At 36.7% G+C, this 27,572-nt stretch overlaps 2 protein-coding genes across 3 annotated transcripts; one reads left to right on the forward strand and one right to left on the reverse strand.

Moving 5' to 3' along the window:
* The first annotated feature begins 240 nt into the window (after window positions 1-240).
* mfsd6b (major facilitator superfamily domain containing 6b) lies at window positions 241-13,133 on the forward strand. Its single transcript, XM_079881351.1, is given in 8 exon segments — window positions 241-475; window positions 1,669-3,205; window positions 8,457-8,554; window positions 10,118-10,279; window positions 11,129-11,227; window positions 11,322-11,599; window positions 12,842-13,066; window positions 13,068-13,133. Coding segments are annotated over 7 exon segments (2,427 nt in total). The 5' UTR covers window positions 241-475; window positions 1,669-1,670; the 3' UTR covers window positions 13,098-13,133.
* Window positions 13,134-15,097: 1,964 nt separating this feature from the next.
* On the reverse strand, window positions 15,098-24,645 carry nemp2 (nuclear envelope integral membrane protein 2). Of its 2 annotated transcripts, none has more exons than XM_079881352.1 (9): window positions 24,409-24,645; window positions 21,868-21,977; window positions 21,543-21,774; window positions 21,397-21,469; window positions 20,322-20,415; window positions 19,893-20,007; window positions 17,373-17,598; window positions 16,520-16,708; window positions 15,098-16,297 (listed from the first exon to the last, which is right to left on the reverse strand). In XM_079881352.1, the coding sequence occupies exons 1-9, from the start codon at window positions 24,497-24,499 to the stop codon at window positions 15,991-15,993; spliced, it is 1,437 nt and encodes a 478-aa protein (XP_079737478.1). In that variant the 5' UTR covers window positions 24,500-24,645; the 3' UTR covers window positions 15,098-15,990. The 2 variants fall into 2 exon arrangements, with proteins under 2 accessions (XP_079737478.1, XP_079737479.1); XM_079881353.1 differs by having other exon boundaries at window positions 23,732-24,617.
* Between the last annotated feature and the right edge of the window lie 2,927 nt (window positions 24,646-27,572).

Raw genomic sequence — 27,572 nt, forward strand, 5'->3', positions numbered from 1 at the left:
TTTAACCCAAGAAGATAACTAGCCTATATTAAACGACAATAGTCTATTTTGAAAAACCCAAACATCATCAACATATGCTTGATCTTAGACATAACAACTTCTCATTGGCAGAGACGGGAAAACTTAAACACAATCTAAAAAAATCTAAAACACAATATCAGCAATTAAAAACGAAATAGGGTGTCACTGTTTTCTAATGACATCATGATGTCAAATGAAGGCAGTCCCACGAGCACGCGCACATCGCAGGCAGGTGAGAGATTGACGTCAGGTCGGAGGAAAAACGGCTGTGTAGAATAAACCTGCTCCTCTGCTCTACGGGACACATCGCTGTTTAAAGATTGTTCATAGAAATTCAGGAAAAATCCAGGATGGTGATAAAATGATGGTTGGACGGGGAGAGCAGTTTGATGAAGAGATCGTCCTCCTTCAACGCCAGACGGTGAAATAACAGAAACTTCCTCACAACAACTGGGTAAGTGAGCTTGTATTTAGCCACACCGTCACACTGTATCAGTTGTGTTTGTAAATACATTAACGCATTGTGTGTATATATAAGCATTGTATACATTGTTAATATAAGGCGGTGTGTTGTTACTGTTACCGTTTCAGACAGAGACTACACCCTTTGAAGTTAAATGTGATACTGTATATGATATTTATGTTTTAGGATGGTGACTGTACCTAATTTGACAACAAAATGATATCCAACTCATACCTAAGAATGTAGTTTCACTAACACTACATGGTATTCAACATTATATTCACTTAATAGTAGTGTTTAATGATCCTAATGTTCTTTATTATTGATAATTAAGGGCAATTACTGAATTTATTTTGTTTGAGGTAAATCTATATGACAAAAAACTCATTAAGGTGTGTTGCATTCTTATTCAACTTAATCATGTGGGGAAAAAATAGTAGCCTACTAATTAGTTTCCTTCATTGCTGCATTCGACATCAAGTGCCAGTATCAAAATGGTTTAATGCACAAAAGTAAGCAATATTGTACTTAATATTAGGCTAAACATTGAAATGTAGTAATGTTACTATAATAAACCATATAAACAACATGCAAATTATTAGCATGTGCATATAGAAGAATGTAAGCCAATCACATGACCCATAAATGCAATGTAGCAATGTAAAATACAAGATATATTTATTATCATATGCACAGTAAAACACCAAGGTTTTGACCGCACAATTAAATTCTTATTTTGCAAGTCTCCCTTACACAAAAATATACAATATAAATGCAAACAGTGAAAAATGTGCATTATGACAATGCTGATGGCATATCCGTCTCAAGCTCTTGTCTGAAAGGCAGCAGACAAGGAAAAAATAATCATGCTTTTAAAGGCCCTCCAAAAATGTATCCCTGGCAAAAACATACTATAATACTGGGAAATATTTACAAATAATATTTTGCTAGCAAAAATGAATATATCAGATTCAGAATGCACTGCAACTTTTCTGTGTTGGTCAATGGAGAAAGATGCTTTTTGGCTCTTCAAGGTAATGGCATCTACCAGCAAAATGACCTATGCTAATCAGCCCAACCTTGACCAAATGGTTGCGACCCACCATTTGACAATCACTAGTTAAAGCGCAACATGAAGACGTTATCCTCAATGTCTTTAACAGAGGTTTATGTTTATCACACAGAAATGGCGAGTGATCGGGTGGCCATCCTTACAGATGATGAGGAGGACCAGAAGAGGAAATATGTCCTGTCTGAACCCTTTAACACTCTGTCCCTGGGGCAGGTGGCAAACACTACACCATGTAGTCAAACAGCACTGCCTGCCCCCTCAGAAACACTTCAGACTTCACAGAGTATGGACTGCACTGAAAGGTGCTGTGTGCGAATAGACAATCATCTCTTGATCTCCAAGGTCTTCTACTTCTTCTTTTACTCTGCATATGGCTCTTTACATCCCCTCCTTGCAGTATACTACAAGCAACTGGGAATGACACCCAGCCAAAGTGGTCTGCTGGTTGGGATCCGTTATTTTATCGAGTTCTGCAGTGCACCATTCTGGGGCGTAATGGCGGACCGCTTCAAGAAAGGGAAGGCGGTGTTGCTGTTTTCTGTACTCTGCTGGGTGGTCTTTAACTGCGGTATTGGCTTTGTTAAGCCAGCAGTTATGATCTGTGTCAGTAAGGACCCTACTGTTGCACCGCCAACCAATTTTACGAACTATACACAAGCTGGTAACCGCACTAGACTGCGAAGATATTTGACTGAGCATACGTACTCCGCTCCTTCACTTTCTCAGCCAATATTAGCAGCATACGGATCTCACTCTAGATACATTCGAAGTGCAGATGTAAATACTACAAGCACTCCCTCTGAAAACCCCACTGCGAATGCTGGCAGCATAAACTCGACCACGGCGCTGCCTCGTACCTCAACAGTCACTTCAAAATCTACCTCGACAATTGAAACGCAAGCTACCACTGCCAAACTCAAAGAGTATTTAATAGTTTTCAATAAGGAACAAGTAGATACTATATTTCTCCTGATCCTCTTGGTCATTATTATTGGTGAGTTCTTCAGCGCCCCGGCTGTGACCATTGTGGACACTATCACTATTCAGTACTTGGGCCAACATAGAGACCGTTATGGACTTCAGAGGATGTGGGGATCTCTGGGATGGGGTATCGCTATGCTGTCAGTGGGCATTTGGATCGACCACACACACATCACAATCTTCATCCAGGGCTCGGGTTGTGTTCTGCCCGACTATAAGAATTACCAAATTGCGTTCATAGCTTTTGGGGTGCTGATGAGCTCAGCGCTGATTGTGGCCACGCAGTTCCACTTTGACAACAGTGTTTATAGGTCAGGTGAGGAAGAGGACAAGAAGGAGGATGTGGAAATGCCTCAAGTCGTTCAGGAGGTCTCGTCTCCAGAGTCCAGTTCAGATGACTCACCAGTGTGCCCTGTAAGCAACCCACAACCTTTTCCCTTTAAAGATCTCTTCCGGATCATTTGTGCCGTCCGCTACAGTACGGTTCTGTTTGTGGCCTGGTTCATGGGCTTTGGTTATGGTTTTGTGTTCACCTTCCTCTACTGGCATCTGGAAGACCTTAAGGGCACCACCACACTCTTCGGCGTCTGCTCGGTGCTCAGCCACATATCTGAGCTGGCCGCCTATTTCATCAGCCACAAACTCATTGAGCTCATTGGACACATCAGGTGAGAACCTATATGGAAGAAATATATGGAATTCATTTTAAGCTTAATAACGGCACTTGTATTGTAAGTTAATCTACTGCTCAGAAGACCTATTTGATTTGTTTAAAAGCAGGTGTGCGGGTGCTAGCCAAAGTAGAAATACCACTTACACATCCATTCAGTCTAATCCCAGTGCTAGCGGTCAGCCAAGGTTGCTCCTGTTATTTGGGGCATTCACTGGCAGCAATTTGCTGAGACCATGAGTCATTCAGTTTCAGTGAGAGTAGACATTTGAGCAATTTAGCAGACAATTGAGCACACTTTGACTTTTATGCAAATGAGCAGTGGCCACTAATGGAAGTGTAGATAACATTCTGCTACTTGATAGAGTTGGATACTAAGGTTATATGACAGTCGGTTTACCCAGAAAGCATTTTTGTGTTCCACTATGCTATTAATGTTTTTCTATGTGAACGTGCACTAGACAGACGTCTTTTATCCTTGCATTGTGTCTTGATACTTTTAGCCACATGTATTTAAGTCTTTACTGTGTTCATCATTTTATTTTGTTTAACTTTTATTTTTATTTCATTTCTAGCTGTAATTTTAGTGCTTCAAATTAGGGGACGTTTAAACGACACCGTTTTCAACTAAAAAATTTTCACTTTCATTTATACGACAGTGGCTTTTTGGGGGGGCCTGAAAACACTAACTTTTGAAAACAGGATTCAAAATGCAAGTTTTTGAAAACGTTTCCGTTATCGCCTAGCCTGGGTTTCCTCATGCTGCCTTGAGCGCAGCGCGATTTTATTCCCGCTGCTAGGCAGCCTGGACACCATGGACCAGATTTTCCCCTCAAAAAGGGAACCAATCACAGAACGGGGAGGGAGCAGCAAGACGATGACGACGTCTATGCGACACACTGAAGCAGTTTGTTTATATCTATGGATCCAACATGGCATCAGACGCGAAGTTACCTTTCGATGCAGCCTTAGATAGTGTTCTAAGTAGTTTAGAACGCAAGTTTATTTCGTCTTCTTCCTCGTCGAATTTCTGTCGCTTTACATACGTCATCTGGTATAATTGAAACGATTGGCTATGAGCTACGTACAGGCGCATTTGATAGACATTTGTAGCGCCCAATAAACGGCTCTGGGCATTCGTAAACCATGCCTCAAATACGAGAAAATGAACATGTGGTTCCCAGACCACGTCTCAATGAGACGAGGTCTGACGTTAGCCAGGCTAGTTATCGCCTCTACAAAAGTGTGAATTTGTGAAAACGGTGACGTAATGCGCATGCGAATTACATGATCAGTCTATAGGCGTGTCGTCACCAACTACTAGCCTGGCATGCATAATACATAGTTTTTAGTTGGTTTCACAGAGCAGTGTGAACGGGAATCATTTTTACAATGTTGTCATCTGTACGTGAAAAACTTAAAGGAAAAACTATCCATTTTTGTACATCATTGTCGTGCAAACATTTTTAAGTTTCAGTTTTTCATCTAATATTTACCTCATTTTATTTCAACTGAAAAATTTTTTATTGTAATAGTTTTTAGTTCAAACTAACAACACTGTTCAGAATCAAACTCATTCTACAACAATTTCTGTTACTGACTCAACGTGGACAGATATAGTTAGAAAGGCTTTAAAGGGGCTTGTGTTTTACCAAACAAAATTGTTTAATTGTCTTTCTTTAAACAATCTATTTTGCATTTGATATGCCATAGACAGTCTTCTGATGTTCACAAAAGTTAAAGACCCATCAGTTCTCAGGGATTAGTGTTGAGCAAATCTTTTATGGGTAGAGGCAACAATTTATTTTAGCATGGTGGGTTTAGTTTATGTATTTTGGATCTGTGCCAAAGTATTGCTTTTATGCAATGGTTACTGGTAGCTCAATATTTTATGAGAACACAACCAAGCACATCTGGCACATCAAAAGTGATGTAAATGCACTTCTTTCTTCTGCCTTACCTTGTTTTTAACACATATAGACTGGTATATTTGTTCCATAGAGGTGTATATTAGACACACATGAGAAGTCCAAAGGTTGTTTAAATGTGTCTCAGTAATTATTGTTGACTTTGGCTAAGCTCTAAAATGGGCACTGCCTCGCTTGGGCACACAATGTACATCCAAGATGCAGACATTTTCCAGGATGTTTACCGTGCATTTTTGGGCCCTGGTAAACAGGCACATGGAACGGTCTGCTCACATCCTCTATCTGCGTTGTGGTATTTCTCATGTGTGTGGCATTTCCCAGAGCACCGGTTCTTAAGAGTGAACGAGATGAATCACCTTAAGAGATAGCTGAAGTTGTACTGGTGGCTCAGTCTTTGCATTATTAATGATGTTAACTGGCAGCATTTGGCAGCATCTCTGCCAGACGTTTTGCGATACAGAAATTATCAGACAGTTTCAGTGACCACTTCCCAGTTTATGGAGATGTTATATTGGTCAACAGATGTTTTGTGGAAAGCTAATTATTTAGTGTCAAATCAACAAGGTTAATGTCTCTCTCTGGCCTTTTTTGATATGATGGTGTGCGTGATTTTATTTTTATTTTTCCCAAGCCAGTTCAGTGGAAATCCCGCCCTGCAGCTAATTCTAAAGATTTCATTGGTCATGTCAATCACTGTACTGATTGCCTACACCAAACACTGATCCCTAAACTTAATGGCTACAGGGTGGGATTTCCGCTGAACTGGTTTGGGGGGGGGGGGGGGGGGGGGGGGGGGGGATCACGATGGAGAACATTGTTAGCATACATTTTGTTTCTGAAGCACATGTAGTGTAGCAGTAGCAAGCTAGATGTGTAACAGAACTGTAGCTACAAAATATAAAATGATTTCTGGCTTACAACATTGACTATTTCAACTTGATTATAAAATGTCATGAAATCTAATGTACCTGAGGTAGTGAAACTTGCAGTACTGCTTCTGTTATGACTTTATATATCACAATGTCACTTTATTTATATCTTACAATTTGGAATTGAACTCTACAATGTGTCTTTATATTTTACAATGTGATTGATTTCATGTCTCACAATTGTGACTTGTTCACAGTCAAGGCTTAAGCCTTGTCCCAGACTAAAATGCTTGTTTGAGCTGTTTTAAGTGAAATCAACTTGCTTTTTAGCGCAATTTTCCTACGGACAAAATTGCGATTGTTAACTCATGATTTCTGTTCTGTCTGTGCGCACCAATCTTGCACTTCTATCTCCTCCTCAACCAGACCACCTAGAGACTTCGGGTTTTCGGCATTATGTTAAGGAAGGTCTAATCTCGGGAACGCACACAAAAAAAAAAAAAAAAAAAAAAAAACACATAAAAACATTTACTATCTCTTAGTGTTGTGATCCCATGACGTCAGAAAATTGCGCTAAAACACTCACTGAGTTTTTATTACTTGTTTCTTAAAACATGTAAGTGCTATTGTCTCAAGATGCACACCAGTAAAAAAAGGCCTAAGGCCTAATCTGGCTTAATCTAAGCCCTGTCTGTGAAACCAGGCCAATATCTCTTAAATAACTTTTTATACAATATATTTATTTATTTATTTATTTTAAATAATTATTTTAAAAAAACAATTTGCTAAATTTTTACTTTTTTGTAGATAAATTAGTAATAAATTCCTGTTTAAAAAAAAATTATATAAAAAAATTTAAATCCAGAAAAGCTAATCTTCATATGGAGGCAAAGATGTTTTGTTCATCCATGTGATACCTTCAGTTTAGTCTCTGTAGCCTTTGTTAAGTGGCCTATTTTCAGTCATGCCTGCGGAGAGGCGTGTAACTTTATCCTGTCATTAGCCCCATCACACATTGTCTAGGCTTTCCAGCATTGATCCACTGAGCTTGCTTCTTTTGTGGATCAATTCTAAAGCTTTCTAAAGGCATATGGGTGTGGCACAGCCAACACAGTGTACAGACGTTCTGTGTAGTTAGTAGAGTCAACATTTGCATGAATATCTCCCAGAGCTGCTTTTGCATGTAGTTGCATGGAGTAAAAAAGTTTAAAATCTCCTGTTTAAAGGTTTTTGTGTATTATGTTTTTTGTTAAGATGCACATAACTATAAGTAAGCCATTTGTAGGTTCATTCAAAATGTGTAAACACTGTGGCGCAGAGCATTGCTGTGTTTGAGTTTCCTGTTCAGCCCGACAACAGCAATACTGACTCAACCAATGGTGTGAGTTTGAGGCGGGGCTATATATTTGTTAAACCAATGACCAGCTGGGAGAGTGTTTGAGAAACTTGTTTGGAAACAATCATTATTTTAAGTCATGATGAAACAGAAGTAGCGACAGATCATTTCTTCCATATTGTGATGTATAGTACAGAGCTTGCAGGCGATCGTAAAAAGGGTGGGGTTTAAAGGGATAGGTCACCCACTTCTGCTGAACACAAAAGAAGATATTTTGAAGAATGTCAGTAACCAAACCCATTGACTTCCATACTATGGAAGTCAATGGGGCCCATCAACTGTTTGGTTACCCATATTCTTCAAAATGTCTTCTTTTGTGTTCAGCAGAAGAAAGAAATTCATGAAAGTTTGGAGCAACTGGAGGATGAGTAAATAATGACCGAATGTTCATTTTTTGTGTGAATTATCCCTTTAAGCTGACACAATTTTAGGAGAAGAACAACATACAGTATGTCACCTGTCGTTTCACTGGAAGATCAAGTTATGACATTTTGATTCAAAATGACTAGGTAAAGAATCCCGTATGAATGAATCATTCACAGTAAGATCAATAACAGGGTATTTTCATTTTGTGCTGACTATAATTGACACTTGGTGATTCTAGTAGAGCTGAAATGAGATGCTTCATTTTATTTGTATTTTTTAAAGTACCAGTCTCATTTAGGGCTGTGACGGTGTGACTGTGACAGAGTTGTTTTCCAGGAAACATTATTCGAATTGAACTCTTATTAATTACATTAACGTTGTTTTTTCCTGTGCGAGATTCAGTGTTTCATACATTAGCACTGATGAATTCTCGTGTGGTCACACTCCCAGACAGCCCGTCCTTAGGACAGAGTGAGTCATTCATTCTGGTGTCAGAATAGAGACTGACATCACCAGCAAATGCAACACCCAGCCTTAACTACAATAGGCTTTCTAAAGCAAATGGTTTAGCCACACCCAGAGTGGCATTTTCATTGTACACAAAAGCATTGTTTTGTATGTTCGAAGGAAATATGACATGCTTGTATTACATAATTGCGTTTCTGTCTCCTGTTTGCATTTCTCTTTTAGAGTCCTCTATATCGGACTGGCTTGCAACACTGCACGCTATCTGTATATCTCCTACCTGGAGAATGCATGGATAGTTTTACCCATGGAGGTGCTTCAAGGTGAGAAATAAGGTGTTTTTGATGTGTCGCCCGAGTGGCTGCAGTGGCATTATCAAACAGGAAGTGGAGTTTAGATTGGAGGGCTGTGCTCTCGAGTGGCACACATCTGACTTCGGGTTCATCTGAGGACATGATTCAGCTGTTTTTGCAGTATTTCCGACACCTTATTTCACATCAGAAACCCTATTGCAATCACACAGTTACAGTTTAGAAATAAAGACATTGCTGTTTGTTTCAAAGCTGAAAGAAATGTGCTTCTGATACTTGGTAAAAAATGTTGTTTAACATCAGTTCTTTGAAGACTAAACTCCTCCTTTTTTGTGTTAAGTGCTTTTTCAGCGCAGTGGTGAGCGGAAAATGTCAGGACCTTTCTGAAGCAGGTTCTTAAAGCCTGTTTTGCTGCTTTAGCCACTATTATCTTGCAAACATGTTGACTATTGACATACTGTACAGGGCGGCCCTGTTCCCACCTCACATGGGTGTAACGGACATTTACATTAAAGGGATAGTTCACCCAAAAATGAAATTTCTTTCATCATTTACTCACCCTCATAAAAGCTGTATGGGTTCTTTTCTTCTTCTGTTTAACACAAAAGAAGATATTTTGAGGAATGTTGGTAACCAGACTTCCATAGTATTTTTTTTTTTTGTCCTACTATGAAAGTCAATGGGGCCCATCAACTGTCTGGTTACCGACATTCTTTAAAATATCTTCTTTTGTGTTCAACAGAAGAAAGAAACTCATATAGGTTTGGAACAACTTGAGGGTTAGTAAAAGATGGCAGACTTTCCATTTTTGGGTGAACCATCCCTTTAATTTTGGCTGCGCAACATGACATTATAGACCGTATAGTTAGCTTGCTAGCAGTAGGTAGGCAAGACTGCTTATTTACACATGTAAGTTATGAAGGAACAGAGGGGGAATATGAAAATACAGTGTGAGATCAATCCAAGATGAAAAAAACTTAATGAAGGATGTTGATAGGTACAACAAGAATCAAAGTTCTGTTGTTTACAGTTGCAAGCAATGTGCCACCTTTAATATATAATTCAGCTGATTTTAATTATGTTATTTATTTTACAGCATCCTCAATGGTGGCAGAATTTCAAGTCATAACTGTTTTATAAAATTAGCTTTACTGTTTTCAGTCTTTAGTTTTTTTTATTAATATTTTTTGTTTCGCCTTTTATCAAGTAACGAGTAATCAAATAATCACACGTGATGAAGTAAGCTTAATCCATTAGATTATACCAAAATAGGCATTATCATATGATTATTTAATTTATAAACCATTTTTGTTAAATTTACAGTGAAAATAACTACATTTTATAGTTGGTTCCTGGTTAACTTTTATTGATAACTTGAAGCAGATTGAAATCATATTATTTAAAACTAGTATAGAGCTGCTTTTCATTTATTATTTTATTCTAATTTGTTTGGTTTAGCAAGTGCAAATATTGTCTGATCGTTGTGGTCATATGTATCACAATGAACTCATGAATAGTGTGTTTATCTATTCAAGCGGATGCACAAGTGTTTATTTATGGTAATCTGTCGTGCAGGTTTGACACATGCATCAGTGTGGGCGGCATGCATCTCGTATTTGAGCGCCGCTGTCCCGCCAGCCCTGCGCACCTCGGCTCAGGGGATCCTGCAAGGTCTGCACCTGGGACTGGGGAGAGGCTGTGGAGCCATGCTAGGAGGAGTTTTTGTCAACTTTTTTGGTATGACATCAACAAACAAACACCATGTGGCGTCACAGTCATACCATACATGTGCCTCATGCATGCTTTTATGCGGTTATATTTTTAGACAGTTATAAAGAATCAGACTCTTGCAGTTAGGGTTGCCAGGTCTGCGCAACAAAACAATCCAATTGCCAATCGAAGATAGCCCAATGCAAATTTCTCCCTCAGGGGCCAAATTTTCTGCTGAATTTGTATGTGGGGTGGGGGTGTTTTGGTGGTGTTGGAGCACCGAAATTGTACATTCCTTGGTGGAAATCAACCCATGGCACCAACTTAACTTAAACATAGCCCAATTCTGCTGGAAAACCACGGACTTGGCAATACTGTCTGTGGTAAAGGTGAATTTTTGCACTACAGGCAAAAACATTGTTTTTTCAAGCACTGGTCAATTTTAGGCTATTTGGCCTTATCTATTTGCATCTGTAGATTTCAATTGCAATACATATCTTTAAAGGCTGTTTTCTCAAAATTCGTTTTTTCTCCTGCACGGAGCCAAAAATCTCTAGTTTAGCAGCACTTGTATACATCAAACTTTAGTTTTATTCATATCTATATTCTAAAAGTTAACAGAGGAGTTTGTTCATATATCATTTGCCTGATTTTATACAGCAGTTCATTCCTAAAACCATGGTACATTTTTTTTTTTTTAAGTATACTGTACTTAATAAATATATATATTATAGACATTTGTACCCAGCTGAATATAAATCAAATCAAAAAGAAGAAGAAAATGTTTAGATTGTGATTGCCGGTGTGAATAACTTCTATCTGACAGCATCAGTTTCCTCTCAAACTTCCTTTTCATCTTGCAAATTTCCTGTTTAGGTGCTGCAGAAACCTTCAGAGGCCTTGGAATGGCCTCTCTGGTCACATTACTCATCTTCTCTCTGATACAGTGGCTGTTAGGTCAGAATGAGGATAAAAGTATGTTTCTTCCTGCTGTTTTACAACAAAAAGTTTGTTTTGCTGCTGTAAAACCTGCAACAGCTCATTGATAACATCTTTGTGCTCTTTACAGAGGACTCGATGTTGGCTGAGAACATCCCAGTTCCCTCCAGCCCAGTGCCTATCGCCACCATTGACTTGGTGCAGAACCATTCTGCCTCTCAGCCAAATCCCGAATCAAAGACACCTCTTAGGAAAACCAGGCATCAGGAAGAGCTAGAAGACACCAACAAGCCGGCCTGGGTGGTGTCTGCCTCCCCCTGGGTCGCCATCGCTTTCGCCCTCTGTCAGATCAGAGATATGGCGGCTTTGACAAAGAATAACAACCTCGGTGAAAGTCAAGCCCCGCAGGTAGGATGGCACCCTTTGTGATTTGGGATGTGGACATGAGGAGGTGAAAGTTTCATTCTCACTGTTTAATAACATTTCTTTCGTGATCTTTTCCTGCTAATTTTCTTATTTATATCTGTATTAACTTGGATTTTTGGTATGTAATTATTGTGAAAGCCAATTTGGGGAAATGTAGACATTTCATACTGATGGCTAATTATATTTGATACCTTTTGCTTAATTATTTACTCTTTCTCTTTGCATTTATGCTGTCATTTTCTCAGGTGAAAGGTGAGAAAAAAAACTTTTTCTTTGCACTTTGACTTTTTTACACACAAAAAAACTGCATGCAGTCCTGTCAGTCTGCTACTGAATTTCCTTTCATTCTTTATGTATTATTGGATAATTTATGTGAATCTTACTAACACCATTGTGCCGGTAACTTCTTAAAATAATTGTTTTTCTGTTGTCAGTTTTGTTTGTTCTTTCTTAAAATATGCTTCTTTGCTTCAACTGCTTTTTGTCCAAATTTCTATTCTCTGCAGGAGAATATTACATGTCAAGGCTTTATTGTAATGCCTTATGTATTTTTGAGCAAATCTTCAAAGTCTGGAAATGCTGTTTGTTTGTTACGTGGACATCTGTATGTTTTTGTCGCATTTGGCACAATGTAGATTAAAAAGTGACTTATTTGTCATGTGGCTGTCCATACAAGAGCTAAACTGGAAAGTACACAATGTTTATAAGCAGTGACTCATACCTATTTGAAGTCAAACAAATGCTTGGTTGGTGAATTTCACGAAACATGTCAATAACGTGTCTAGATCATATTTCACCCCAAAATATTAACAGGTTGGTTTTTTTTATATATATATACATCTTTACATGATTTTTTAACTTTAAAACTAGAACATGTGAAAAACTACTTAAAATGTGAAGTATTTATGCATCACAGTAATAACTGTATTTATTTTTTTATTAAATAAAAACAGGTATTACAGTATTTATCATTGATTCATTAATTACATTTTATCTTAACCCTATATATATAATATTTTGAATATTACTAAAAATGAATGTAAAGCATCCTAAATGAAGGATACTAAAATACATTTAATTAAAAATAAATGAATCCATAAGCAATGTTTTTTTAAATGAACCCTAGAGCACCCTGTTTAAAATTGTACCTCACCTCAGTTTATTATTTTGAAATGTTCAACCTTTCTATGCTGTCACTCATCTTACGATGTCCTCCTCTTGTAGGAGACAAGTGAGCAGACCTCAGCGACGCCACCTGCTGATGAATCCACACCATCGCAACCCAATACATCAAGTCCAGCAGAATATCCCTCCCAAGGACCTGCTCCCAGTGCATTTGTTCCTCAAAACACACATCCTGTCCCTCCTGTGGAAGAACCGCCTCCATCCACAGGGAGAAAAGAACCAGTAGAAAACTCAACTCCTTTGCCGGGACACTCCAAACAGCTGCCCCCAAAAGCACAACCAAAATCAACAATGAACTGAAATTGGGATATAGCCTTATGATTTAAAGACATACAGTGGTATGGGGTGTAAAAGGTGGCAAATGTTATGTTGACCGACGGGTATTCTAGATTATCAAGGGGTTTGTTTGTCAAGGCAATAGAATCGATATGCTTTGCACTGCCAAAATTGATGTCTTTCTTTAACCGCAAAGTCTTGTATATGTACGGAGTGCTTGAAGGTCAATGCCTATGATGAGATCTGCACATTACTGAGTGTTTAATGGTTATAATCCAACAGCTGAGGTGCTTCAGCATAATATTCATGGCACTTGATGTTGCAATAGTGAAGCATAGTTGCTTTGCACTCTGAATAAATTATTTTGCTAATCGTGCTTCCTTAACTTGTGACCAAATTTAAAAATAAATAAAAAACATCTACTCTGTATAAAATGTTAAAGCCATGCTCTTTTCTGTTAAATATACACAGTAATCTTTAAAACCAAGTGCATAGTTAAATGTACCATCTGAAGGTATTGATTTGCCACAGTGTCTGAAACTATCTGCCTCGCAGATTTGTGTAAGTGACCTCTACTATAAAAAAATACACTAAATGTTTACATATGAAGACACAATACAATATTCTGGTTGAGAATTTAGCCATGTGTTTTTAATTAAATACAATGGTAACAATTTAAAGTGAAATATTTATAAAAACATACATTCAGATAAAAGTTCCATAAAAAGGAAAGAATATGAAATGGCAGGACGTAAATATTTACATCTGTATGGATGGATGCAGATCATCCACTTGAGTTGATTCATTTTAAAAGGATGGGTCACCCAAAAATGGAAAATTCTATAAAGACCCTAAATGTGATAGAATATACAGTACCAGTCAAAAGTTTGGAAACACTACTATTTTTAATGCTTTTGAAAGAAGTCTCTTATGCTCATCAAGCCTGCAGTTAAAAAAAAAAAAAACATATTATGAAATATTATTACAATTTAAAATAATGGTTCTCTTTTTTAATATACTTTAAAATGTAATTTATTTTTGTGATGGAAAGCTGAATTTTCATCAGCAAGTACTCCAGTCTTTGGTGTCTTATGATCCTTCAGAAATCATTCTAATATGATAATTTGATACTCAGTTATTATCAATGATGGAAACAGTTGTGCTGTTTAATATATTTTTTTGGAATACTTTTTTCAGGATTCATTGATGAGCAAAACGTTAACAGCATTTATTGATAAAAACAGCATTTATTCAAAATAAAAACATTTCTAACATTATAAATTGTTACCATCACCTTTTATCAATTTAAGGCATTCTTGTTGAATTAAAGTACTAATTTCTTTAAAAAAAAAAAGTTATTGTTCCCAAACTTTTGAACGGTAGTGTATATTGTTACAAAATATTTCTATTCTAAATAAATACAGTTCTTTTTAACTTTTTATTCATCAAATAATCCTGAAAAAAGTATCTCAGGTTATAAAAAAAATATTAAGCAGCACAACTGTTTCCAACATTGATCATAAATCAGCATATTAGAATGATTTCTGAAGGATCATAAGACACCAAAGACTGGAGTACTTGCTGATGAAAATTCAGCTTTGCATCACAAAAATAAATTACATTTTAAAGTATATTAAAAAAGAGAACCATTATTTTAAATTGTAATAATATTTCATAATATTACTGTTTTTTTTTGTTTTTTTTTTTTTTTTTTAACTGCAGGCTTGATGAGCATAAGAGACTTCTTTCAAAAGCATTAAGAATAGTAGTGTTTCCAAACTTTTGACTGGTACTGTATATGAATATATATGTGTGTTCAATGTTTTTGCTACCAGGGAAACATTGCATTCGCTCGTAAAACGAATTCATTACCCCAGCAAAAAATCAAACCTTTTGCGAGGGAACTTGGGAGAACGCAAAAATTATTTTGAGCAAAAGCAGAAACATTGAAACATAATATTTGTATTAATTCTGTAAGATTTTTCTGAGGAAAAAATACCAAAAAGGACCATAAAATTATTCCACATAATAAACTTTATTCTTCTGAAGGCATAATTTCGTATTTAAAAACCCTGCTGGTCTAGCACGTTTACGTGGAAAACCAGAGATAAAAAAACGTGTTCAGTATGAATGACGTGAGATGCATGGCAGTGGAACAAAAAATGAGCCAAAAATAATCATTTCTTGAGCGCCCCGCTTTAAGAACACCATGTCAAGACTCTGACCCGAGGACAAAGGTAAAACACATCAGTCTAGAGATCAGTCTATGTTTACACAGAAAAACAATGGATAATTGAGTGCCGAGAAAAGCGCTAAATAAATGTAATGAATTATTATTAAAATCAGCGAAAAAACGTTTTGAGTGAATGGCTCCATAATGCCCACACAAAACACGTTTACAAATGTGAATAGTGGAAAGAAAACTTGGAGATTCTGCTAAACATCCTCTTGTTTTCCACAAAGGAATTAGCATTTTTAGGTGACCTGTTTCTTTAACTAACACTAGAGGGCACTATTGCCTCAAATTACACAATACTGTTACACTGTATGTGTGAAGTTATTCTCTTGAGCAGTGCAATGATGTCCTGATGATTTTATAATATACCTGAGAGCAGCAGTCAACATCTATTCACACATGCTATTAACATACAGTATGTACAATACAGTGTTATTCCCAGCTCTGCATCACTTGGGTATGAGAATACAAACTGCTTAAAAAAAATATAGTAACAGCCCACGCTGCCTAAAAGAGATCATTTAAACAAACAAATGAGGGAGAGCGACTATTTTAAAATCCTCATGGACCCACTAATGTTCCCTACAGTCATTCCTTCCTAAAAATATTGTGCAATTCAAAAAGTCTTTTTAAAATGAACATAAAAATCACTCTTCCTACGGATTGCGGCACAATTTCAAAAGAAATCCTGGTCTTCTGGATCCATGGGTACTGGCTGAGGGGTGTAGGTGGCAGGGGGATACGGGCAGACGGCTGGGGCGTATACAGCAGGACTGGGGAGATTATTTAGCGTTGCAGGATTGTTTCTCACCAGCTCGTCCTCGCTACTGTCCTCTGCGTCTCCTCTCTGCGACTGGGTGTCGCTGGAGCTGCTGTTAAAGAGCACGTTCTCGTAGTATGCCCCACCAAGCCCATACTGATTCTCATGACTCTGAAGCTCCTCTTGAGGGATGTGGCTCCCATTGCGCAGAAACTCTGCAAACCTGAAAGAGACGACAACAACTGGTTAGGACTAAAGGGTCATCTAGCATTTCATAGCATTTTTCTCCTTCACTCAAATATCCATGCAAAATTGCACCACATTTAAAACAATTTTTCACTAAACATGAATTAAACTGAGTAAGGAACTTTGTACTGTGAATGTACATTACAGTATATGTCCCTTTCAAACATGCTCATTTTGATGATTAAAGATGTTTAAGTACTTTTGCGGTGATCTGAGCCTCAACACGGTGTCCCATGCAGGAAAGCCAGGCTTGTTACAGTGCTCTCGTAGTTCATCCAGGGAGGCTCTGGTGTGGGTCTCTCCCTGCTCTCTGTACTGCTCCTCGGTCAGTAGCCTGACAGTGGGCCGTTTCTTCCTCCGGAACAAGCTTATGAATGAGTAGAAGAGCCTGAAGGCAGAAGTTCATAAATACAAATATTTAGGATTTCATATTTCACCTGTTCAAAGCTTAATTTCATCATATGATTAGCTTTCACCTTCTATCCTAGACTTAAAAGTCAACATGACCTCCAAATTAGCATACATTATTGTGCACACAAAGTAAATATATATATATATATATATAGATAGATTTCAAATACATATGAAATATACAAAGGTGGTAAATAATATACCCAGTATTAAAGAGTCAACAACTGATAAACAAAAAAATATGAATTAATGTGTAATCTGTAAAGAAATAGTGGCTTTGCATTTGAAACAACTTTCCTATTTGGCTGGGGACTATAGTCACACTTTAGATTAAGGTCCAATTCTCACTATTAACTACGACTTTCGCTTCAATAAACTCCTAATTACTGTTCATTAATAGTTAGTAAGGTAGTTGTTAAGTTTAGGTATTAGGTATGATTAAGGGATGTAGAATATGCTCATGCAGAAAAGGCATTAATATGTACTTTATAAGTACTAATAAACAAATATCCAAGTAATGTGCATGCTAATAAACAACTAGTTATGGTAATAGTGAGAATTGGACCTTAAACTAGTGTTTTTTCTCAATGAATATCTTGTTTCACTCAAATTTTGAGTACTGTTTACGGTGCTTTCCTTACCTGCAAATCCACACCAAAAGGCTCCAGACCAAGGGCAGAATCTTCAAGCACAACAGGACAGCAATCAGTACGTAGTAGGCAGGGGGGAAAGTGATCCCATAGTAAAGCAATACCACGCCTACTACTTGCATACACCAGGTCATTAAGTTGAGGGTGTGTTTGTTGGTGATGGGGCCATGCTTATAGCACACAGCAAAGCTAAATAAGCCTGATGTGAGCACATATACTGCAGACAAAGAGAAAAAAAGAAAATAATAATAAAATCACTTTTAAATGTCTATCTTGGCATTAATCGATCTTCTATACATATACATGCTACATAAAGGAGTAGGGTGTTTTATGCATGTAAGGCAAAAAAGCATGCCCAATCTGAATGGGACAGAAGCAGCCTGCCTGAGCTTGCCTGTCATTCATAAAAAGCCAATTAACCAACAGTAATAATAATACGTACAAACCACACTCAGTTACAACAGTCACAATAGATATATACACGTTGAAACAACTCTGCGTCACATCTTTTGACATTCATTCATTTTTGGGTAAACTATTCCTTTAAGGCAAGCCTTCACTTGCATCAATAACAGTGGATGTCGTGGTGTATCTGCCAAGCCTACACTCACTGAATGCAAACATTACGGGCTACTGCTGCAACAAATTGCTGAATACTCCAGCATACAAACAAAAGAACAATGGTGAAATATAATGTACCAATACTGGTTCTATTAATTTACTAAGTTACTATTTACTCAGCCTAAAGTGATTCCTAACCTACACTACCATTGGGGTCAGTAAATTTTGTAATGTTTTTTGAAAGAAGCCTTGTATGCCCAGCAAATTTATTTGATCGATATATATATATATATATATATATATATATATATATATATATATATATATATATATATATATATATATATATATATATATATATATATATTAGGGCTGTCAAAAGATTAATCGCGATTAATCGCATCCAAAATAAAAGTTTGTTTTTAATAATATGTGTGTGTACTGTGTATAATTAAATTTGTATATATAAATACACACACATGCATGTATATATTTATGAAAAACTGTGTTATTTATATATAAAAAAATATATATTTATATATAATATAAACTATATAAATATATATACAGTATATGTATGCAAATATTTCTTAAATATATACCGGTACATGCATGTGTGTGTATTTATATATACAAAATAATTATACACAGTACGCACACATATATTATGTAAACACAAACTTTTATTTTGGATGCGATTAATCGCGATTAATCTTTTGACAGCCCTAATATATATATATATATAAAAAATTTTTTTTTTTTTTTTTTTTTTTTCTAGATACTGATAGTGGATGTGGACTGGATCTGTTAAGCTCCAAAAGAAAAAAAAAAAAAAAAAAAAAAAGCATGATAAAAAATAGTCCATATGATTTTTTCATTCCAAGTCCTCTCAAACTATACGAAAGCTTTGTGTGAAGTTCAAGAAATTATTTACCAACAATGCCTTCAACTGAAGCTCTAAAATCAAAAATGAATCAGTTAAAACAACAGGGTTTGGAGAAAAAGTTGACAAATTGTGTCAATGCGCCATTTTTGTAGTCATTTATCACTAAATAACAAATTTATTTCCTCACAAAGTGTTTGCATGGTTTCAAGACATGGACTGCAGTGCAAGAATTTCCTGGAGCTTGACAAACCCAGTACCCATTCACTTTCATTGAATGAAATAATATGAAAAAGAAAAAAAAAGAAAGACTATGAGAAAGTCATGGGTTCGGAACAACATGATGGTGAGTAAAATGACAAAATGCAAATTTTTGAGTGAACTATTCTTTTCATGTTACAGTAGCCTATATCTGTGAAAACAACGAATAATAAAAAAACCAGAGAGAATAAGAGGACCAGAAAACACACACTGGGGCTGTAATCCTCCCAGAGCCTTTTTGTTTTAGGCATAGAAATCAATGTTCCAGCAGCACAGCAGCTTCTTTCCCTTAATCTTAATATGCCTGTAGTTCTCGCATTCAAAAACACTGATGCATTTACATACTGCGAGTGCTTGAAGAGGGAAATTGATTTGGCAGAGAATAGAATCTATTGAGCAGTCAAGAGGCAGTCATTTCAGCATTCAAAATACTTGGCCCTCGTATTATAACACTAACGGTGCCAAGATATACGATACAAAAGGTGAATCTCAATCGGCTCTAGACTGTTACTATGTGATTCAGGCGTGTGCGCTTCAGCTGATGAAATATGCAGTGAGTGTGTAGAAGGATAATCTGTCTAAATGACATGTACAGTAATTATTCTATTGTATAAAGAACACGGCAAGAAAATTAAGAGACAACACGAGGCATTCGACTGACACGCAAAACTGCACAAAAGGTACATTTGAAAGACCATTTATTAACATTAGCGAAGGCTTACTGTGTGATCTAATTGGCTGATGAGATGATTGCTAAGGAAAACAGGGCAAGATGGGTTTGTAACAGAGAAAGGTTGCCTAGTTACCCAGTAATTCTATCCAGTGCTCAGTCACAATGTCATCCCATTCACTTAACACCCTCTGGATCCCGATGTAGGACAGACTGGAGCCAGCGCCCAACAATACCAGGAACAGCCCTCGCTGGGGGGGGAAAGCAGAGCCTTAGTGAATGTGCTTAACCTTCTGACCTACCCCAAACCTGCAAGTTTGTTAATCAATCTGTAATTGATTGCACAACCCTGATTCATACATAAAACCTTACAATTATGTACATGCCTGCGGCTGTATGTGTTGAGGAGTGAGTCTCCACCTCCCTTTATCTTTAATCTCATCAGCAGAGACAATGCCAACATTGACAGGCTTAAACTCATACTACTCATCCAACATGTTTGATTGGTGAGGAAACATGCGATAGAGTGTATCATGATAAAGGTTGTGACAGAAGCATTGCACACCTTTGGAATGAAGTTTCGGAGGATAAGTGTCAGGAGGACAAATATGGCGATGACTCCCAATGAAACTCCGGCTGTGTAGAAAAACAGTGAGCTCCTGGAAACCATGAAGATTGGGACAGATTAATACATTTCAACCACAAATGAAAATTTACTCTCCCTTATGTTGATCAAAATCTATATGCTTCTTTTTTTTCTCCATGGAATACAAAGGGAGAGTTTTTTAAGAATCTTCTCTAGATTTTGCGCAACAATTCATAGTGGCCACAGCTGTCAAGCTCCAAAAAGGCACCATAAAAGTAGTCCATATGACTTGTGTACAGGGCAGGTTTGTGTGTCAACTTGCTGTCGGAGAGGTAAGAGAGCAGCTGGTATCGTGTATCTAATCTGCGGAAAATGAGTACTGGAAGCGTTTCAGATTTTTCAGTATTGATATGTATCGAAAAAGCACTATTTTTGACAACACTACATTGCACTTAGTTTATTATTTCCGATGATTTTTAAAAGACTACAATTGAAAATCGTACATATTACATTTTTGTACTGAATTGAATATCCCTTATCCACAGAGCACAAATGGGTATTAACTGATACCCAAGCAGAACCCTTTGCATTCTATGTTTATATATAAACTATTTTCTTTCTTTTCTTCACCAAAGCTACTGTATGGCTTCAGAGGACTAGAACACACAAGTTGCACTGACAACTTTTATCATGCTTTTACTGTTTTTTGAAGCATGATAGATGTGGCCACTATGAACTACCATTACATGGAAAAGATCTGAATAAAGTCTTTGTTACATTTACATTTGAATAAATGTCTTTTTTGGTTCCACATTTTAAATAAATAACACAAAGGTAAATAGTAATATAATTTTCATTTCTTTAAATGTCTTTTTTTTTGGTTAAACTTTATCTTATTCATGGTAAGTTACAAAGACAAGCGTGGTGTAATTTTTTTTCAAGGTTTGCCAAAAAAAAAAAAAAAAAAAAAACCTTGATCAGAATTGAATCTGACATTCTACTGGAGATTTTCTTTAGATGAGAACATCTAAACTAGAGCTAAATTGCCACTTACCTGCATATGTTTCCCGCTCTCAAAAACAGTGCCAACCCACACACAAAAAGCAGAAGGCACATTCCATTTAACCCTGTAATATAAAATAAACAATCATGATTCAATGCCCAAGTACTCTGTATGAGAATAAGGTGTGTGATGCTCACTTTTTTTGGAGACGTGTAGTGTGTACACGGTATTGCTTCTAGCCGATTTGGTCATGAAGCAGACATCTTCATCAACCAGAGGAATGTCCAAAGACTTCTCTTTTTGGATAGTGGATGGCCAATAGTGTTCAACAAAGCAGTTAGTAACAGTGAGAAGATCATCCGGATGGTGGCAATTTTGTGTCTCCATCGGGTACACAACAAAGACGTCCTCATCACTTGTCACATTTACCTTTGAAGAGCATGTGTCTTGTCAGTATTCAATTTAAAGTGGGAGTTAACCCAAAAAATAATAGCACAACCTCCGTAGGATGTAATAAATTACCTTGAAGGTGGAACAGATATCCTTCCATTTGATTACTGTACCAGAGCTGTAACAGAAGCATCGACTCCCAGAATACTCGTGGGCACTGTCTCCTTTCACATAGGTGCAATCTGTCAGAATCAGGAAAGGATCAGAATTACTCCTCTGCTTTAATTTAACGATCCCCGTCATCCATTTTCTTCTTCTCTATGTCTAAAACAGTACAGAAGCCTCCCAGAAAAGAACACAGACTACAAGCTTCTGCCCACAGACTAAATTCATCCTAATCACTGCACTAATGCAACTGCAGAATCCTCACTTTCCAAAAACCTGACATGTTCATGTGTGGTTGCTTCTACCCAGAAGTAATTACTTACTTATCATTTATAAATGGACATCATCAAAATAAAGCACTTACCAAAATGGATGAAATATATTATTTGTTTACTTGCACATCATGTGACCATTAACCAACATCAGAGAACCATGAACATACAAATGTTTTGTTAAATTATTGAAAAATTAATTTTAAAATACATTTTCTTTTACATTGGTTCAAATCCCTGACATAGGAAAAATTACCATATTTTATTGTGCAATCTTAAAAAAGACAGAAAGAAATAGAAAAATGATTTGGCTTACAATGAATGCACGTTTGTTACTGTTATTTTACTTTATATTTGTAGTTTTTTGAATATTCAGTTCTTGAGCTATAAGATCATGTGTTGCTACTGTCTAACAGTCAACTGTAAAAGTCACATCAAAACTTATATTTGGGAAATCTGCAAAAACAATTTTTATAGAATCTGGTGATGAAAAGATTACAATTAGATTAACAAATCATATTCGAACAGTTTTTTCTTGGTGTTTACAAGCAATATTGTGTATTTAAAATGTGGATTTCATGAGTATCTGTAACTAGCACATGACACTGAGTGAGAACAACAGAATTGTTCCAAATAAACCCTAATATAAAAAATATCAATTGAAATTATTGTGCTAAGAAGACATTAAATTCATAAATTTTCCCCCCATTGTTTTCCCAATGGAGACAAACTGGGCACAGTGGGGAAAACAATAGACACTATAGGAGACTATTGGGACTACAGGGCCTAAAAATATAGTCTCACAAGCTTACTGCATTGACAAAAATATGGATCTAATATGAAGAACCTGAAACGGAGAGTGAATGAATGGTTCCTGATCATAAGCCAGTGAAAAATGAGTATCAGAGAGATTGCAGACCTTCTTAAAGTCAGTATGACTTTGGAGTCAGTATTAAATGGAAGCTGTGACAGCCTTTTCTTCACTATTGTGATGTACATCCAAGTGAAATGGCTTCTCAAACAAGAAAAAATGTAGGACGGGACTTGATTTGTCAAGTGGTGCTCACTGCAGAGTCAAATGACATCCAGCTTCACCTCTCTGGACGTCTAATGTGGTGGAGCGATAGAGTTGTGGGTAGGGTTAATGAGGGAAATCCGTGCGGTTTTGTCGTAAACGCGCGTCGACCGTTGGCAGAAGCAAGATATTTTCATTTATAAAGTTTTAAATATGTATATTTTTACGACAAAACCGCACAGCTTACCCTCAGAAGGCCTTCGTTTATCCCCCTGGAGCCGGATGGATTACTTTTGTGAAGGATGCATGCACATTTTGGGACTTGAAGGAGTGGACCCCATAACTTGACATTATAACCCCTGAAAGATCTAAGACATTTTCTAAAATAACTGAAAATGTGTTCGTCTGAAAAAAGATTGACATATGCATCTCGAACGGCTTGAGGGTGAGCAAATCATGGGTTAAATATCATTTTTGGCCGAACTATCCCTTTAAGGCATGCACTTTGGCATTTTTAAGACATGGGACAGTCTTGCGCACTTACTTCCTGTCACATGCACACGTTCTCAGGTGGCCAAGACCACAAGTGTGGGTATTTGGACAAGGCATCAGTCCATCTAGAATTGATTAGATGGTTCTGGTTTGCTATTGCTGAGATCTCATGTGAGTGACAGGTCGTCCCGCCCTCGCACCAGTAAACGTCATCAGAGAGGATATGTGGTTGGAAGAAGGAGGGGAAATTATTTTGATTAAAGATTACAAGGGCACATAAATAAGAAAATAATAAATAAAAATTGTATGGATAAATCATTTATAACAAATACTGTAATATTCCATTAAAACAAGAATTGTGTATTTAGATTTCATGGTGACTTTAAGGCAAGATAAGAACAGGTTAGAAGGACCAAGATTACAGATTAAGATTATAGACGCATGCAGACAAACCAGTTAATAAACAAACAATCTGATTATTGTTTAATGGATGCTGAAAAATCTTACATAGTAAAAACTTTAAGCAACAAAGCTCACCATTTTGACACACAGCATTTGTGTTCAGCTCACGATATAACTTATAAAGAGTGGTTTAACTGTAGTCTGGGGTTTTATCACATTCAAAATCCAATAGCTACAATTATAATGTAAAAGTTTTGTATTTGTAATGTTAGTAATGTTCGTTTAAGCCGCTGTTTGTTTAGCACGTCTCAAGTTATTTAACGTTACCTGCATATGAATATCCTCTGTTTCCCACTGCACTTTGCCCATAAGCACACAATAGAGTTAAAACGGGTATAAAAGCAGATAACTTCCCCATGTTTTGTGGAGTATTGTGTTAAATGGATGGATTTGACAGACACAGAAGGTTAATGATTAAATCCGCTAAGCTAACATGAGCTAAGCTAATGTTTTCGGTTTCAAATTCGGTGGGATTCGTGTAACCCAGACCAGACTAACCGTTTCAGAGTGGATGATGGGTCCCGATTGATTTACTCATTCATCAAGTATAGAGGCTTTAATTTTCTATTTCTAAAACAAACAAGTCGTTGTATACACAAAAGAGCACATTTCATGTTCTTAATGGATTCCGTTTAATAAGTCCATTTGGGAGTTTAGTGTTCGATTAGTCAGGCCTTACTCCGCAGTCAAAGGTTTGAAAGTAAACACCACGTATGTACTATTTTATTGTATTAAACTATTTTATATTTTAATATTTCTTTATTTAAACTTTATTTAAATTAACAGAGATGTTTTTAATAAAAGATGAAAAACGTATGCATTATGCAACAACAGTTGTTTTAGTATGTTGCATTGCTGTCACGTGACCTCCTCACATTGCATGTTGAATTCAGCAAGTTCGGTTATCATTTAAGAAATAAACACATTTTAAATGTAGCCGATTTATATTTAACTTGTTTGTATAAAAATGCTAAGATACATTTATTCATCACACTGGAACTGGAAGAAAGTTACATATGGCATTGTAAGATACAGTACTGACTGCAATTTGTTCTGTTATCATGGAAATAATAGAACCTTAAAAAGTCATTCAAATTTATATAGTGAATATAGCCTACATGTTTCTAGTTATGCTCAGGTCTAATGCTTTACAGGTCATCTTTTTAAAATGATCTTTAAAATCTTTCTAAAAAATGTATATATTTTTAAAAAAAGTTATCACAAATTGGTGGAAATTTAATTACCGTTACAATCTAAATGTGGACAACGTGGAAAATCCATTGTCTATCAGCAATATAAAGCGTGCAGTCTTAAAATGTCTAGTCCTGCAAATGCAGTTTTGTAGCAAACGCAAAGATAAGCGGTGGGAAGAAAAACGTTAAACCAAAATCTAGAGGAGACCAGATGAAAATGTCATCTCTGTGCAGTCTTCGCCCTTTGAAATGGAAGGGGGATTTTTGTGGTGGGCGTAGACACAGCAGGCGGCTGCTTTCTCATTTCTCTAGGATGCAGAGACAACAGCGGCTTTTCCTGACAGGCACTCCCACGCCAGGCTCAGACCCACTGTCACTTACGCTTGCATGGAGTCAGCAAGCATCTGACTAATGCAGATGCTGTCATTTTGGTTTCTAGGAAGGATTCTAACCTCATTCCCCATGAAAGAGTGCATTTCTTTTCACCAACAACCTTTTAAATGACATATTCTTTAAGTTTTGCTGCATTTTTGCTCCTTGCACCCAACAAGCTCTGATGAGGTTTATCTTCAGTTGCTGTTGCAGACAGTTACAAGGTTATGTCCCACAGGGGAAAGTATAAAGAAAAAAAAAGTTGGTTAGAGGAAGGCTTTGTGGTTTTTGTTAAGGTACAGAAAGTCCCGTTTTTGATGCAGAGTATAATGGCCTTAAAAGAACTCATCTGGTTTCATGACCATTGCACGACACTGGTTCAGATCAGAATAATAAGAGAAAATTGTAAATAAGATGCAAATTTGGTAATACTTTACATTGATGAAAGATGAAAATTCTGTCATTATTTACTCATCCTTGTGTTGTTTCAAAGCATACACTGTTATATGTTCCATGCACAAAAGGAGATTGTTTGAAGAATGTTCATGCAGCTCTTAGTCTTTTTCGTCCAATGATAGTTCAAAGTTCTATCAAAGTTGATGATAGTTCATGACTGTGATCCAAAAATATTAAGAAATTGACATGTAGTCTATACTTTTGGTCATAACTATTCCTCACATTTTATATGGTTTTGTGACCATTGCATGACACAGGTTCAGAATATTAAAGGGATAGTTCTGTCATCATTACTCCCCCTCAAGTTGTTCCAAAACTTTATAAATTTCTTTCTTCTGCTGAACACAAAAGAAGATATTTTGAAGAATATGAGTAACCAAACAGTTGATGGGCCCCATTGACTGCCATAGTATTTTTTCCATACTATGGAAGTCAATAGAGCCCAATTAGGCATAACTGTTTGGTTACTCATATTCTTCAAAATATTATCTAGATTAAAAATTGGTAATCTGGTAATACATTGCACAGTTACACATACTACATCAAGCTAATATAGACCTATGTGTAACTGTAAATGATTTTTAGCATCATGAGCTAAAGAAGTTACTGTACATTTATGATACCATTGTTGCTTTTTTGCTTAAAGGGATAGTTCACCCAAAAATGAAAATTCTGTCAGTAATTACTCACCCTCATGTTGTTCCAACCCCGTAAGACCTTCGTTCATCTTCGGAACACAAATTAAGATATGTTTGATTAAATCTGAGAGTTGTCTCACTCCTCCATAGGCTTCTAAGGGACTGAAACTTGCTGGCCCAGAAAATGTATTAAAGACATCGTTAATATAGTCCAAGTGACTCCAGTGGCTCAATCTTAAGTTTATAAAGCGACGAGAATACTTTTTGTGCGCAAAAACAAACAAAAATAACAACTTTATTCCACTTTTCATTTCCTTCTCTCTGGGTCTCGGGTCTTTTCACATGACCAGCGTCGGCCAATAGTGAGCCTACGTGGTGACGTGCAACACAGACGCGCTACGCTTAAACACTACGCGAAAAGACCCGAGGCCCAGAGAGAAGGAAATGAAAAGTGGAATAAAGTCGTTATTTTTGTTTGTTTTTGCGCACAAAAAGTATTCTCGTCGCTTTATAAACAGTCCCTTAGAAGCCTATGGAGGAGTGAGACAACTCTCAGATTTAATAAAAAATATCTTAATTTGTGTTCCGAATATGAACGAAGGTCTTACGGGGTTGGAACAACATGAGGGTGAGTAATTACTGACAGAATTTTCATTTTTGGGTGAACTATCCCTTTAATGGAAATATGTTATTGAAGCTTATTTATTGTAAACTTCAATAACATATTACAAATCAGCAACAAAAAAAACATCCCAGCTAACAAAAATATGTT

Source organism: Squalius cephalus (assembly GCF_949319135.1).
Source record: "Squalius cephalus genome assembly, chromosome: 9".
In the NCBI taxonomy this organism is placed as follows: Eukaryota; Metazoa; Chordata; class Actinopteri; order Cypriniformes; family Leuciscidae; genus Squalius; species Squalius cephalus.

Bases quoted from the DNA above. Each gene is read 5' to 3' on its own strand.
- nemp2 (XM_079881352.1), bottom strand. From the start codon at position 24,499: ATGGGGAAGTTATCTGCTTTTATACCCGTTTTAACTCTATTGTGTGCT. The intron at 21,775-21,867 runs GTAATTTATTAC...TGCTCTTCAAAG, and splicing joins ATATCTGTTCCACCTTCAAG to GTAAATGTGACAAGTGATGA. The intron at 21,470-21,542 runs GTGAGCATCACA...TTTATATTACAG, and splicing joins ACTACACGTCTCCAAAAAAA to GGTTAAATGGAATGTGCCTT.